The 15,880-nt window shown below is 37.9% G+C and overlaps 1 protein-coding gene across 1 annotated transcript; it reads right to left on the minus strand.

The window, feature by feature from the left end:
- Positions 1-1,456: 1,456 nt before the first annotated feature.
- Positions 1,457-15,647, minus strand: RFT1 (RFT1 homolog). Its single transcript, XM_051627818.1, has 13 exons — positions 15,548-15,647; positions 15,358-15,443; positions 14,683-14,799; positions 12,934-13,123; positions 12,255-12,356; positions 11,184-11,318; positions 10,179-10,257; positions 9,847-9,897; positions 9,277-9,407; positions 7,925-8,069; positions 6,392-6,497; positions 4,970-5,219; positions 1,457-4,109 (listed from the first exon to the last, which is right to left on the minus strand). Exons 1-13 carry the CDS (start codon positions 15,608-15,610, stop codon positions 3,945-3,947), a joined length of 1,620 nt encoding a protein of 539 aa, XP_051483778.1. The 5' UTR covers positions 15,611-15,647; the 3' UTR covers positions 1,457-3,944.
- Positions 15,648-15,880: the final 233 nt, after the last annotated feature.

A 15,880-nucleotide genomic window follows, 5' to 3' on the forward strand; every position in this document is an offset into this window, starting at 1 on the left:
ACCACAAAAGCCAGGTAGCAAATCAACACACAGAGCTCTATTAAATGCTTGCTTACCACATTAAACAGGAAGTCTGAAAAACCAAAAACCAGAATTGTTTTACCTTCCCCCACAATTACTACAGGAAAACCAACTAACCTACCTTAGCTACACACTCATCATATTCTGTGAATGAAGCTCACAGTAGCAGTGTGCAGACATCCCAGCTGAAAAGGGTTCATCTCTTCTTCTAGATGGTAGCAATGTAGTGCATGAACCACAACTCAGATCCATAAACTAAAGAGCACAAACATCTTTTTGTGCAAGTAATCCAAAATGCAACACAGATAAGCACTTCCTATCACTACTTAGTTTAGATCCCCCAGCTGCTAATGCTATTGAGCACTTGGTTTCCATGGCCCAGCTGTACATCAGATGAGGAGAGCTTCAAACTTCTTTTCAAGCTTACAATGGAAAGGAACTGCATTTACAAAGCACTACAGGAATACAAATGAGTTACGTATTTTGTGCCAAACAAAATCATTACATCTCAGCAAGATTTAGCTCAAAAAGCCTCAAATATTCTTCAATATTATCTTTAAAATAAAGGTAATTAAACCGTAAGAAAAGGTAGGGTGATCCAACAACAAGGAATATGAAATCCACAAAAATTATGTCAAAGTTCTGATTTAAGCATTATCCAGGAGCCAGCAAATAAGGACTGGCTGACCAAAGGTACTCACAGTCAGGGAATCCTTCATATGAACTGACAGGTCAAGACCTATAGATACTAAACTGTGATCAACATTCAAGCTGATAGCTATTACTTTTCATGCCTACTAAAGCAGATGAACCATTACAGTAAAAGCTTTAACTCCTGTTTTTTGAAAAAAAAAAAAAAAAAAAAAAAAAAAAAGCATGTGTGTACCCCTCTCCCCACTTCTTTATATATATTACAATACCAGAAAAGCAAACAGTTGAACAATTGGTTAGTTCCAACACTGGCGCAGCCAGTTGCAGCATAATTCAGCTAACAAGTTTTCTAGTATCAGGTTTTCTCCAGGCCTCTGAAACAGTTTTTTACCACAACAGTACGTTATTTAAAAGCAATCTGGTCTTTCCAATCCATACAAATACATTTTGCCAAAAGCAAAGACGAAAAAAGAGCATAGGTGACCATAACGATGATACTTCTTACAAAAAAACTATAGTAAATTTTCTCAATGTGTGTGTTAGGAAACAGTGTCTCAGTTTCTAGGTTGATAAATGAATGTACACATAAGAGATCCTAGAAAAGCCAACCAAATTTAAGCATCAACTGTACCAAAGATAACCAGTAACACTCCAATAACTTTCTACTGGAAAAAAAAAAAGGGAATTAATTTTATTTGGTATATCATATTATAATGCCACTTTATCTCACAGTTGTTTAAATGTTAATCATCCAACTACTAAGAAAGCCACATCACACGATATATGAAATTACTTCTCCAAAAAAAAAGTTTAATTCTCCTCTGGCTTAAATGAAAGAATTTCAGAAAAACACAGCAAAACAGCCTCATTAAATTTCTAGAGAAGCATCCCGTCTTGCCCTTGAAAGACAAACTTCAAACAGAAGGGAAATTTGGTTGAGTCAATTGCAACTTTGACCCTGAATTTGACAGTTTTCTTCATTATAAATAAAGCAATTACAAGTTTTTGCATTAAGGAACACACAGATAAATAAGAAACCAGGAGACTTTATAGGTATTATACTTCCCGTCCTTCCTTGCAGTTTCTGCCAGTTTTGTTTTTGTTCAAACCAAACCACAAAACCCAGCTATCCATCACCCAACAGCTTACACATCAAGTTTGAGCGGAATGTATCCTTAATTTGGAAATGAGAAATGATTACGCCACCTCAACTGTCTTCCTGATTAATGCAAAATTGCATTTTCACTTGCCGAGATGCAGAGATATTTATAAGCCTTTCCAATATTACAACAAACTAATTTGTTCTAAAACCTAACTAATTTTCAAGTGCATACACAACATTTATGTTAAGAGATTGATGAGACCAGCCAGCCCACTGCCTGAGCTGTGAGATCTCACATCACCCAACTGATGACAATTTTAGAAGCAGTAGTAGTAGCACCATGGAACAGCTGGGATCAGGAGACTACACAAGACAGTGTGACTTAAGGCTCGTTTTGTGTGAGGAGTACTTTAATCTCCAAAGCACTGTACAAAAATTTCTCATTCCAAGTAGTTATTAAAATTGACAGTAAAGACTGAGATATTCCTAGAGCAAGATCCCAAGTCACTCAAAAAAAGACGGACTCTAAAAAGTACTAAAATTCAACAGTCTTGGTTTTTTCCCCCCCTAATAAATAATGAAAAATCAGCAAGTTTCTTTCTGCTGCCTTCCAGCCAGGCCACAAACACCACCATAAGCTGAAGAACTACACCTCCCTCTCCCACTGTTACATTTTGGCTTCTATGAGATAATTTTTAAATCACTGAATTCTGATATAAAGTATCTCTGGTGATAATCACCAGAGTTTAGAAAACATTTCTAACAGCACTCAACTAAAGACACTGATACCAGAAAGTTCACCACTTCACACGGTGAACTATAGTTAGCAGGGTAACTCCTCAATGCCACTACAGTAAGTGCTTTTTTTTTTTTTTTAACCAGTCTGATGATTTGCAAAGTTCCTACATAATTAAATCAAAAGCTTTTGACTGTACATGTCTGAGCACACATTTTTCATCATTTGACATTTTTAGGCCCATCCAAACACTGCAAAGGGAACATTGATCATTATAAACCTGACACTTGAACATTCTGAAACTGCCAAATTCAGACCTTCAACCAAAAATAAAATACACCATTAGTAAACCTAAAACAGAAGCCTAACATCTAATTTTACAACTTCTGAATGTCCAGATTTTCAACAAACAAAAAATCAATACAAAGAGTAACATGACGTGAGGAAAATTGACTGCAACAAAAGGAAGCATTTTCTATCATATAGAGTTTCAAATATGCCTAAATACTTGAAAGAAATCTTATTAAACATATTTAACATTCAGTTTCACAGACATGATAAAATAATTTTTATTGAGACAAATTTGTTTGCACTGGTATTTAAGTTCTCAGATAAAAACAAAAAACAATGCAGTTAAAGAAATTTTACAACTAACCTTTTGGAAATTCAGTGTCAGTGTGATTCTTCTTAATATCTTCTGTAAATCACTGCTCAACCCCCCTTTTTTCTTTTAGCTAACGCTTCAGAGTGTTTTGACAAGGTAATCAATACCCTCATAAATGAAAGGTATGCTGAATGAAATAATTCTGCATAGCTACCATGGACACATGCTGTGTATGCCATTAATTTACTTGTAAATGTCAGAACTTTCTTTTCACCACTTCACTTCAAAACACTGACAACTCAATCTGCACCACATTATGTTCTGCTTCAGTAACAGTTATATTGCTGTTGGTCCTTGCTGTGTTTTCTTCAACTTTTTTTTTGTGTTTTGTTTTGCTTTTTTTTTGGTCAGACCATTTATTTTCTAACCAGTCAAGCAGCCCACTGTGCCAAGTACGAGCATTCTAAATTGTATCTTAAGATGAAAACATTATGATGTCTCCATACATGTACTCCCTCTTGGTAAGAATGGGAGCTCTCTCTACATCTAGTCTGTCAACTAGGTTATGTCAGAAGGGTGTATCTTAGACCTTCATTGATTACCAAAGAAGCTGTTTGAAGAAAAGCTTAGAGGTGAATGACACACAAGGTGAAAATAACTCAGCTCTCCTTCACTGTACCGACCAGTTTAGACAACAAAAGAATACTCAGATTGCAACCTTTTACATTGCCACTCTGATATCAACACTTCAAAGGAACACATGTAGATCTTATGCAAAAAACAGCCCTTTTCTGCAAGCACGTACAAGAACTGTTCCGCACACAAGCATTTCATGTTCCTTTCTTCATATACCGGGACAGGAACTGGCTTCTGACAAAGTGGATCAGCTTGGTCTCTGTGCAGAACATAGTAACGATGGTTGCTGCAAAGCACAGAGCCCCCATGCTGATGTGCACCAGCCTTGCCATCCAACCCTTATCACAGCAGAAGAACACCTACAACAAAGGAAACAAGCAATCACAAGAAAACTGGTCAGCACCAAGTAGATTCACTGCCTCAACAAAGAACAAGGTCCAACACTTCTCTTTAGCATGCTAACACCACCATCAAGCTGAGCCCAGTTTTGCCACATGCACTGATCCTACAATAAATCATCTTTAGCAGTCATAACACTCGTCTTTAAGAAAATTTTGTCAGCAAAAAATGAGCATTCAGTAGATACCTGGCAAATGTAGAAGTTACTCTTATCTGGCACGCAGAAAGATTAGGAAACTGCTGCTGCTATTACACAAGTCTGCTATTTTGCAGCAATGTATTAGGCTACTTTTCTAACAAAACCCCACTGAAAATCTCCCATTGCAAAATATAAAGCTCTCTTTCCTAAGGCATAATGGATTTTCAATTTTGTCAAATTTTCATACATTGAAATACTACTATCTCTGTAATACTTAGTTTGTGCAATTACCACCCCATAGCCTGAATAAACAGGTCAAATGTACTCTTGGTAATTTTTGTTTCTGTTCTTGTTTTTCCTCTATGAATATTTTAATTACAGAATTTTTACTAAGTTTCTTTGTGCTACTGCAAAACTTCAATTAAGAGCTAGTGACTCAGATCTACCTATATACAGCAAGAACATGTTACATTTTATTTTACTTGTCAGGCATCTTCTACAATTGGCATAGGTAACTGCATCAAAGATAAAGCCTCCTAATATTTTATGTTGCCTTGCCTGGAAAGCAAGTCTTCCAGCCTATGCTCACCAGCCTTTTCTCCTTATGCCGTTCCTTCACTTGTGGACAACAAGCCATTTGACACCAAGTTTCACAATGAAAGAAAAAGCTAAGATGCTTACCTCTGAGAAACCAGTGATTACTCCACTTATGATATAAACGAGTACCAAAAATGGTGAGGGAAGCAAGCCTGTCAAAGGTCTGTAAGTGCTTTCTTTGAAGTAATCATAGATATAGTGGATGCTGTGAGCTATCCGAATACCCATGCTAAAGCAGTTGGCAAGGATGAAGCCTACACTGCCATACCAGTAGGTCAAGAAATAAGAGATGCACAGGAATGTGAAGGACAAGGCCAGCATTACCAAATTGTACCTAGGAAAAAAAGAATTAAACAATTTAACAATACTTTTACACTATTTACTAACCTTATCATTGAGGAAATACCACAATACCACATCTGAGAAAGCAGATATTAATAAAAAATAATTGAAAGAATGAAAAATACAACAAGCACACTAAACCAAGCACTATACTATGTGAAAAAACTCCTATTTCACTAAACAAACTTGTGGGATTTTTGCTATTTTATTTTAGGTATGCAATACAGGAAAGTAATGCTCAACAACAGAATGATGCTTTATTTAGTTTCTGTGGCTTTTAAAACAAGTTCACTCTATAAAGGAGTAATGAAAACAGCCCTTGCTAAGTCTAAAACACACTAATTTGACTGTGGTAAGGAGACATTGAAATTAATTTGGTAAATCCTTGTAAGCAAGAAAATCTTGACAGCAGCACTAGGAACATAACTGGGCTTCCAAGCCAGTAAGAGAGGAGGAACACAGAATCAAGAAAATCCAGGCTGAAAGAGATCTCAGGAAGGCATTCATTTCAACCTCATACTTAGAAGTAGATAAACCACTGAATGCAGACCCTCCATTTATACCATTCAGAAATTTATCTGACACACAGTAATTCTACATGAAATGTGCAAAATTGCAGTGAGTTTTAAGTGACAGTCTTAAAAACTGTAACTTCAAGCTCATATATACACAAGACAACATTTTAATTATTTTTCTAGTTAGTGATGTAGCAAAAGCCAATTTAACAATATTTTTCTTTCTTAATTTCTGACCTTTTGAGCCAAGAGTTTAAACATTTGCCAAGGCTTCTACATCTAAATTTGCATGTAAACATCCAATTAACTAGTTGGGTTCTCAGTGGGGCAGAATATTTTTGCACCAATTTCAAATGCATCAATATCTTTATAAGGTTATTACAAATTAATTTAAGAAGATCAGTGTTTATCAACAAATAGAAGCATGGAACAAACCAAAGTAATGTATGTTTGCTTGCCCATCTGTTGCCCCTGGCTCTGGAGATGAGGCACATAGTTCTTAAAGGAACTGCAGAAAGCAATTTGCTCTTTGGAAAGAGCAAATCCAGGCACATACCCATGAAGAACAATTGTTCGGTTTACATACTGAACTCCAAGCAAACCATATGCAAATTAATCATAGGAATATTCCGGGGACACTATTTCCTACCTGTCTACCTCTTCTTTGCACATCAAAGCAAACGTAAAACATTCTGTTACTCCGTTGATAGCAAGAAATAGGACATACAAAGAGTAACATCGGAGGAGATCTGGACCTAAAAAACATTAGAATTATAAGTAGATTGTTACTTCAGTTATAAAACAACATTGGTTTTACACTCACTAAGGGATAAAACTTAGAATGATACACTGAATAATGGGAACTGAAGTTCATTTGAACAAGTTTCCTATACAGATAACCTCAACAAATAAACAAGGCAAAACCAAAAATACTAAAACCCTAAACATCCAAGAATAACAGTATAGCAACAGAAGAGATAACCATCAGAAAAAAATATTTTATTGAAAGCTATTTCCTAATTAAAAAGTATTTATCATAAACTAAATAATCTTTTGTACAGAAATTCGTGGAAATTAATCCAACAGTCACTGTGACAGTCAAAATTTGTATTTTGAGGACAATGGTGAGAAAAACAGACTGTTAAATACATTAAAAACCATGCAAGATGCTAAGGGATATTTAGATTTTTCTGGGTCAGAGATAATTTATACATGACTTCAAAGTTCTGCATCCAGATCTTATTATTTTTCTTGTCCTTTAGAAATCATAACACAGAGAAAAAAGTGCAACTGTCTTCAACACAATATACTGCCACACACTTTCATCTTCCCTGTAAATTTCTCCTAATTATAACAATTGTGAAACAAAACACAAGCTAGAACTCTCCTATAATGGCATACAGGCAAAATTTCCAGACAGAAATGCAACTAAAAAGTTGCTCTGAGGAGCTGCCACATCTCCACCCACAACAGATCAGCTGGGAACTGAGACATTACATAGGACTTAACTACATAAGACAGACTTCTTTCTCGCAGAAGATACTGCGGGTCAACTGACAAACCCATGGAAGAACCCAAGAAAACTCCAGATTACAATTTGTGTGTTTATGTTTCAAAAATAAGGAGTTAAGTGAACCTCTACTTTCTCTCCTGAAAATCCAGTGACCTACAAATTCTCTGACTGCTTCCACAGACAGACTTGTAAAACATAGCCTTCAGTATGTACAGCTATAGCATGATTGTTACCATTACGGGGTTTAGCAATATTTTAAAAGTACTGTTATTGTTTCTATGCTAAAACTATGGATTCTTTGGTTCCAGTTTGTTGCACGGGTTTTGGGAGATTTGTCATTGTTTTAAACAGCTGTAGTTACAAATTCTACATCATGGAGGAGTCAAACAATTATTTTTAAATTATCTTTTCCAATAGTGTAAAGTTGCAAGAAGATAAAGCCCCAAACCTGATCATACTTATTTTAGAGCTCCTCAGTGTATTTTCGTTTAAGATGACTACATATTAAAGATGCTATTACAAAGGTATGAGTTCTGGATTCAGACAAACTAAGTCACTAATTTCAACAGGAGTTTTACAGAAAATCTGCTGCTTTACACAATAATTCATAATAGCTGCAGCTTCTCTTTTTTAAAGTCTGGCTTCTTTGCCAGTTCTATACATCTTTACCTGTTCCAGAACTGAGAATTGAGCCTCCATAAATATCCAGAGCCAGCTGAGAATAGGCATAGCCAAAAACTGTGATGGTAACGCCAATCAGAAGCACAAGTTTCAATAGCAATTCCAATACATTTGCAGCCATAGCAACATCATCCTGAAAAAAAATTGTAGTCCATTACAGGATTACATGAATTAGAATCAATGTAAGTAATTTCCACACAGAAAAGCTACTTCATAGAAAAAAATACTAAGTTTGCACAGCGTAAAAAGGCATGAAACTTATCCTTTGTTATTGAATTATCCACACACATCCTTAGCATCCAACAATTTTTATATATTTGTTATTTCATTCTATGTTTTACTCATTACAAATTCTACACCCATATTAGCAATTAACAAGTCTGTTCATGGAAATGTGCAAACAGCACCTACACCTGCTTAGCAGTCAGTAAATGGCAAAGAAGAGCACAGCATCTGTCCAGGGCCACAGCTGGAGTCAGCAGGAGGGTCAGATTTTTAGTGCTACATGGGACTACAGGATTTGCCACAACAGAACAAGTCATTTGTTAGTTCTACTACCTCATAACAAGAAGTATTCTTGTAATACAATGAAATTCTAGTACATGCAGTGAAAACTCAACCATTTTGCCAGTCATATTATCAGGTACTTAATATACATAAAATATACACACACCCCTTTCTCAGCCTAGGAATGCCCTGAGGCACAGGATTTGTTTAGCCATGTGCTACAGTGCAAGAAACATGATTACTGCAGAAAGTTGTCACAGTATCAGACAAACGCCCAGGCTGACCTTTGTGACTGATCAAGAATTTCCTACCTAGAGCACGCAAGAATATTAGCACTCTGTGGAGCAAAGCTCTTATTTGCTTAATCACTGACACTCCACATACAATTCAAAAGGTCAAGAAAAATATAATTCTTTTCTTTCCAAAACTGCACTCTGGAAACATTACTGTTTAGTACTTAAAAGCTACTTATATTTTCAAGTAAGTCAAATATTTTCAGACATGATTTGATAGAAACAGCATTCTTCCATAATTAAAATTCTTGCCTATGTATATCTGGAAATATACAGTACACTAGGGTTTACATCACACTGTTTGGAGCAGATGTTAACTTCAGTTATAAAACAAGGCAGAACTATGCCACTGAATAAAATAATTTGTATTTCATTATCATTTGACCTGCTCTTTTCTTTCTGGAAAGACATTTTTATTCTCCACTTCAACTTTACTATTTTAAGAGCCTTCATACTCAAATTTAAACAAACACTTCTGTGATGCAACTAATCTGTCACAAAAAACCCCAACATTTTACATATAATAAAAAATAAACATACCTGCTTCTGATCCTTTACACTCTTCCCTCTTTCCAGCACTTTAGCAAAAAAGACATAAAAACTGTCCTCAATAGGCAAAAAGATAAACCTGGCCACCAGTGAACCAAGATTATTCACGATATCATATACACCTACAAAAAACCAAAACAAATAACTTAGCAGCAAACTGTAATTTTTTTAAACATATTCTAATTCCAAATCTTTAACAATTACATAAATTCTAATTTAACATTTCCATTGAACAAAAAGAAAACAAGTGGTATTTAGTGCAACATTAAAGCAGTGTTCCCTAAAAATTCTGACCATCACAGCAACTAAAGAGCAAAACAAGGCTTGGTCCTAAAAAGGCAAAGCTAGGACAAGAGCATCCACTACAGAGATGTGCACCTAGCAACAGCACGAAACCACATTTAAAATTCCTACTGTAGAGGAACTTAAAAGTTCTTGGTAATTTTCTCTGAATGAGAACAGAAATGTAAGACAGAAGAGAAAGAAAGTCATTTTCAGAACCATCTAAAGAACAGTAACTAAGAAAACTGTGCCACCATCCCCCAACAGCACCACACTTACCCTGATCTCCAAAATTTAACACGTTCAAAAAAGTCATCACGTATCGTTCACCTGTAAGTTCAAAACAAAGATCTTAAGAACAAGTCCCTAAATCTCACCCAATACTTCATTCAGGCATTTCCAGCATTAAGTATGCAAGAGGCAAAGTCAATCAGAACAGCACCTGGCTGAGAATATCCTCAAAAACTTTGTTCGGGTTGGTAATATCTGCTGGCAACAATTTCTGAAAGTCACATGCCAACACATCCCCCCCAGCCTTCTCAAGCTTCAAGTCAATTTTGTAAATAATATTCATTAGTCCTTCCCCATCACAACTATACATCAAGCCTCACCTTCTGTGAGAATCTGTTTCAAGAAGGATTGTTTGAAGAAACTCCAAGTCAGCCATGCTTCCTTCCAGTTAACAAAGGTCTGCAAAAAAAAAAATAAAATAATGAAATGTAATAAACATGATGGAAACTAAAAAGCAGAAATAGAAAATACAAAGCCAGCAAAATACTCAAGGCTAGTTCTAACCACAGTGACAAGGAAAACCCACAATACCATGGCTACTAACAACTTATCTAAAAATATTGCTAAATACAAACACCAATATCATTCTGATCTGGCAGACTTTTTCCCTTGCTGAAAATTACTGTTGTGACAGAAAGTACCGAAAAAAGCTTTCTACAGAAAATACTATTCAAAAATAGAGACTGGGGAAAAAAAAGAAAAAAAAATAAAAATCACACAAACATGCTCTTTAGCATGCCAAGCTTTCAGCTTCACTGTAGATAGTAGTTATATCATGGTTTTCAAATTGTCCCCACAAGTCTTGCAACCTCTATTTTCTCTATCTGCAAATCTTTTCCAAAATGTCTTTCTTCTTCCTCAGTGTGCCTTTTAATTTCTTTCTTGCTTCCTTTTCATTGAGAGCACCTAAAAGATACCTGAGCATCTGCACAATGCTGTGTATCACCATGTTTCAATTGCAGGAAAGTCCAAAGTACCAAAATCCATGGTAAAATCATTCAGGTTTCTTTCCCAGAGATCCAATGATACATGGTCATTCCCCTGCACACTGCAGACGTTCTATACCCACTTAATTCTTTTTGCAAAGATGCTAAATGATAATTCAGCCATAAAGCCATAACAAAGAGGTTTAGTTCCACAACGTTTTTCTGACGAGGATTTTATTGCTATCGCAAATAAAACCTGTATATATTTTTTTTAATCAGTCATATCTTCTACAGTGCAGAGATATCCTCAAAATCACCCAATTAACTCCACTATCTCCAACTAGTTTTCAAAGCTCTCTCAAGAAAAACTGTAAATCAAGAAATGAACTGTCAACCTACCTCACCTTCCACCAAGTTAGGTAACAGAGCTTTCATTCTAGCAATTGGAAATGTCTTTTTTGTTGCTTCAGGAGACCCCAAAAACATCACAAAATAAGTTACATAGCACATTACAAGAACACCAACATATAAAAGCTGGAGAGACAGAAAACAGAAGAAAAATAACCAGTGATATGAAATAAAATTACAAATGCAGAATGACATGCTAGTTTCAAATTCAGTGAGAAGGAAATGTTGTAAAGTAGCCCTTTCTCCAGTCACATATTAAAGACTTTAACACCTCCCAAGAATGTTGATCTTTTTCTTTAATCTGTTCTCATAGCCCGCTGCTAATTTTCATGTTCTTCTATTCAGCATTTTTAGAATTATCAAAGTCTAATTATAAAGCAATTATTCACTCAGTCAAAAAAATCCATTTGACAGAGTCTACATCTCTTCCTTCAATCAGTTTTAAGCTACCTCCTACCACCACTGCAAAAACTGAACCAAAAAATAACTCCGTGTCCACATTTATGGTGGATCACATTTTTCTTTCTAGGTGAACTGATAGTCCACAGGCCACAGCTCTATTTTTCAGGTGTCAGTATACCATTCTTCACTATAGTAAAGAAAAAGCTTTATTCCAAGTTACATGTTACACATGATTAGCACCTTCTGATAAAGTGGTATCAGTTGGTGGTACAGGGTGATAACGTTACATGCAATTACAGTCTGCTATAATGTAGAATCCAAAGTCTAACATTAATTCTGAAGCCAGATGGCAGAGTATTCAAGCATTAGAATGCATAACTCATTAAGAAAGAAGCAACAGAAAACTTATATGGAATAACATAACCTTATCTGCAAAATGTACCTTCACAGACAGAAGATGTTGCTTTATTAAACTGTGAGGTCAAAGTGCCAAGTCAATAACAAGTCCTAGGAAAACACTAAATACAAGTGCTAAATCCTAAGCCTCCCAGGAGCATTTTCTCTCACCTCCCCAAAGTTATTTAGCATGCTGTGTCAAAAGCAAATAAAAATTCTACTAAGCAAGAATTTACAGGAAAAAAAACACCACAGGAAACTTACCTGAGACAAGGAAAAAATGTAGAGGCCCCATTGAGGATAAAGGACTACTAAAATAACTGTCAAAACACATTTTGATGCTATTGAAAGGCTTTCAGCAATTACCTTTAAAAAAATAGAAAAGAGAAAAGGTTTATTTCCTGCCAACCTCACATGGAGTTAAAATACATTCATTTCAGAAATGGAATTTATGTCAGAATATAAGACTTTCAAAGTGACTTTATCACAGCATTTCTTTCTGCTGAGTTGGACATCTTAGGCAAGAACAGAGAATTTACAGAGAAATTAGTCTTTCACAATTCCACCATTTCATTTTCCCAGTCTTTTGTATGGGATCTCAGGGAGAAAATTTTGCTTGAGACAATCATGTTTTGCATTCTTGCATTTCACAATTTCATGCCAACAATCAATGAAAATACAAAACTGTGGAAGCCATGTGCCTTCTCTTTCAATTGAAATTCATTATTAAGTATTTATCATTAAGGTGATAATTTCTAGATAAACCAATTTTCTTGCTTTAACAGGCACAAATTCATATCTATGTTACAACTATGTCACGCAGTACTAAATGACAGACAGTTTTCTAATATTTTTTATATGCCTTTCTATACAAAGGTCTATTTCAGTAATCTGTTCTTTTCAGTGACAGATTTCACACACACACTCCATATACTTTACTAACCTTAAGTCTCACGAACAAATGAGCTTGTGCTAAAACCCTGAGTGGCTCTCCCAGAAGCTCAATAATTGCAGAAAGACCAAATGCCACTACACCAGCCTGATAATGAGGAACCACAGAGGGATCAGGTACTTCAAGCAAGTGTAGCCAGATTAAGCCCAAGAGAACAGACCAAAACACACCAAGAGGGACTCTAAAAAATTAACATAAAAAACAACAATGGAAATGTTACTTAAGTGGAAATAAAACCCAAGAAAATTAGGTTAAAGTTTCACATATTGCCATAATGGTCTAAAAAAATAGAAAAGCTCTGAGGAATTAATTTCTACAGTTACAATGGCAATAATACTACTTCTTGTAATGAACACTTCTAAGGCATTCATTCACAAGACACAGAAAACATTTTCTGACTTGTCTATTTTCTACTCAATAACTTAACATAAGGTGAACTACCTGCATTTCTTGTTCCCTAGGATCACAAACAATTCTAATCCCATATTAGCCTGCAGAATACTGCAAACCCCTCACTGCTGCAATTTTTAAGTCTGCGGTTACCAGCGGTTTGGCAAACAAACTTAACTGGATATTCCATTACTGCTAAAGATGCCACCACTCCTACTGTTAGTCTCACTCTTTCAGAAATCCCTGGCTCTCCAGAGAGGAACAGCAGAGTGAGCAGAAGACAATGCATGCCTGCACCTCAGGTATGCCAGGTCACAGTGCCTTACTGTACCTCAGGGCCTCTTTGATTAGTGACTGTAGCTAGGCACAGGAGTGCAGATGTGAATTACCTTCTGTGAATTACCTTCTGTAGACACTGCTTCAGGGACACAGAGCTTCTGGCAGAGTGCAGAAAGTTTTAAAGTATTGCAGAAGGATCTATCTGACCCTCCCATTATCAGATCCCTAAGGTATCTGACATCGAGTTCCTAAGATGTATTTCAGATCCTTCAAGAAAGTTAATCCTCTTTTTAAATTACACTTCTCTATGAGGAAAAAATTTAAAAGAAAAAGGTGCACAGAGTCATTGCCAACTATCGTTTAATGCCTACTTGAAAGGCTGTCAAATAGCAGAAAATTTATTAACAATTTAGTATTAAAGCTAGCCCTGAAAGAGACAATCCCTGTTTTTTTATAGCTGGATGCAGATGACCATGCACAACCTCTCATTCCTGGGCCTACCTCCTTAATAGCTGTGGAGTTCCAGGGAAAGTCAGTACTGTGACTAAATGGAAGACTATTTTTGTCATGCAGGGGTAGTTTTCCACCTTATCAGACAGGTAAACTTACTTCTCAACCCACCTAACCGTGGCTGCAGAGCTGCAAGATCTGACAGAGGGGAAGCAGCAAAGAGGTGTGTCCAGGAACCAGAAGGGAGAAACGAGTCATAAAATCCACTTAGCTGCATGTGCGATTACACCCTCTGGCTGCAGCTTCACAGACTTCCAGCTATCCACCTCATGCTATGAACTGGACTGCAGCTGAAAGCAGCAGTACTACCAACATCCTGTTGTTTAATTCTAACCCTTCCTTTCACATCCCTCCTATCCAACACACACATTTATGCTGCCATGCTGCTAAACTGCACCAGAGCTCAAGACACGCAGCTTCATGCATCGTTCCTGAAACATAACTGAGGCTGCTCAATGCTAAAATAATGGCCTCAGTAGATACTTGCTCTCATTTTTTTTAGTTCTCAGGGAAAAATTCATAAGTAAGTTCTAAACCAGTAAATTTTTAGAAGCATCTTACGTCAGCCACAATAGATTAATTGTTTTGGTCCAGTTCCGCTTTGTACTTCCACTCAAACAAGCTCTGCGAAACGCCTCCCTGGCCAGGAAGACAACTGTTGAATACAGCAGAGTTAGCCTGAAGGATGTGAGAAAAAAAGGAGAGAAAATTATTTCTTTACGTATTACTTCTGAAATCCTTCACGCAGCAGCATCTCTGACAGGTTTTACACAGGATTGCCTGACAGAAAAAAAAAAATCTAACAGGTATGGAAGGAAAATATGGCAACAAGAGGTAAATTATCGCCGTTTCCTAAAAAAGGCGGGAAAGAGGGAAAAGAATTACATATGATTATTCAAGTAGCAAAAGCAAGGCATAAACCAAAAGAGCAGTTGCGAAATTTCTGGTGTAGGAACAGCATGTAACCCACACCTGCGCCTGGCTTTTCCTCAGCAAACTGATGGTCTCACACGAAAAGAGGCCACCAGTACCGCTGCTTCAGGCCAGAAAAGTCACTTCGGAGACATTCACCGATGCAAAGCGTGACACCTACAGGCCCTGGGATCACCACCGCGCCTTCCACGAGCCCCTGAGGCGGGAGCCCCGCTCCTGGGAAGCCGCACGGATCCCCGGCTTGGAGCGCTCAGCGCTGCCGCGGTGCGGGACCCGGGCTCCTCCTCACCTCACGTTCCTCACCTCACGTTGACTACGCCGATCAGCTCCCTGGAGAGGTAGCGCAGAGTGAAGGCGTTCAGCCCGAAGGTGGCCACCCGGAACAGCACCTGCGGAAGAGGCCGCACGGGAAATAACTGCGGGCCGGGCGGGGCTGAAGCGGCTCCCGCCAGGGACCGAGGAGGGGGAGAGGCGGCCCGGGGCGGCCCCGCACCTGCAGCAACACGCTGGAGGAAGCCAGCCGGGTGGCCTGGCCGAGCACGTCCTGCGAGCCCATGGGCTGCCGCCCGGCCCCGCCGGCAGGAAATGGCGCCGTCGCGCCGCGATCCCGTCAGGCGGGCGGGGCCCGGACCCGGGGCCGGGCGGGCACGCGCTGCGCGTCCCGCGGCGTCACCGCCCGGGAGAAGCGGGTCCTTCCCAGCGATGCTTGGGACGCGAAGGGTCAGCTTCCAAAACAACAGGGCTCTGCAGGCGGCTCAGTGCTGACACGACCGTGCGGTGCCAGCTTTCTTGGCAGGAAGGTGCCCACGAATACGACCCCCAGCAC

The sequence above is a fragment of the Apus apus genome, chromosome 9 (genome assembly GCF_020740795.1).
Source record: "Apus apus isolate bApuApu2 chromosome 9, bApuApu2.pri.cur, whole genome shotgun sequence".
NCBI lineage: Eukaryota > Metazoa > Chordata > Aves > Apodiformes > Apodidae > Apus > Apus apus.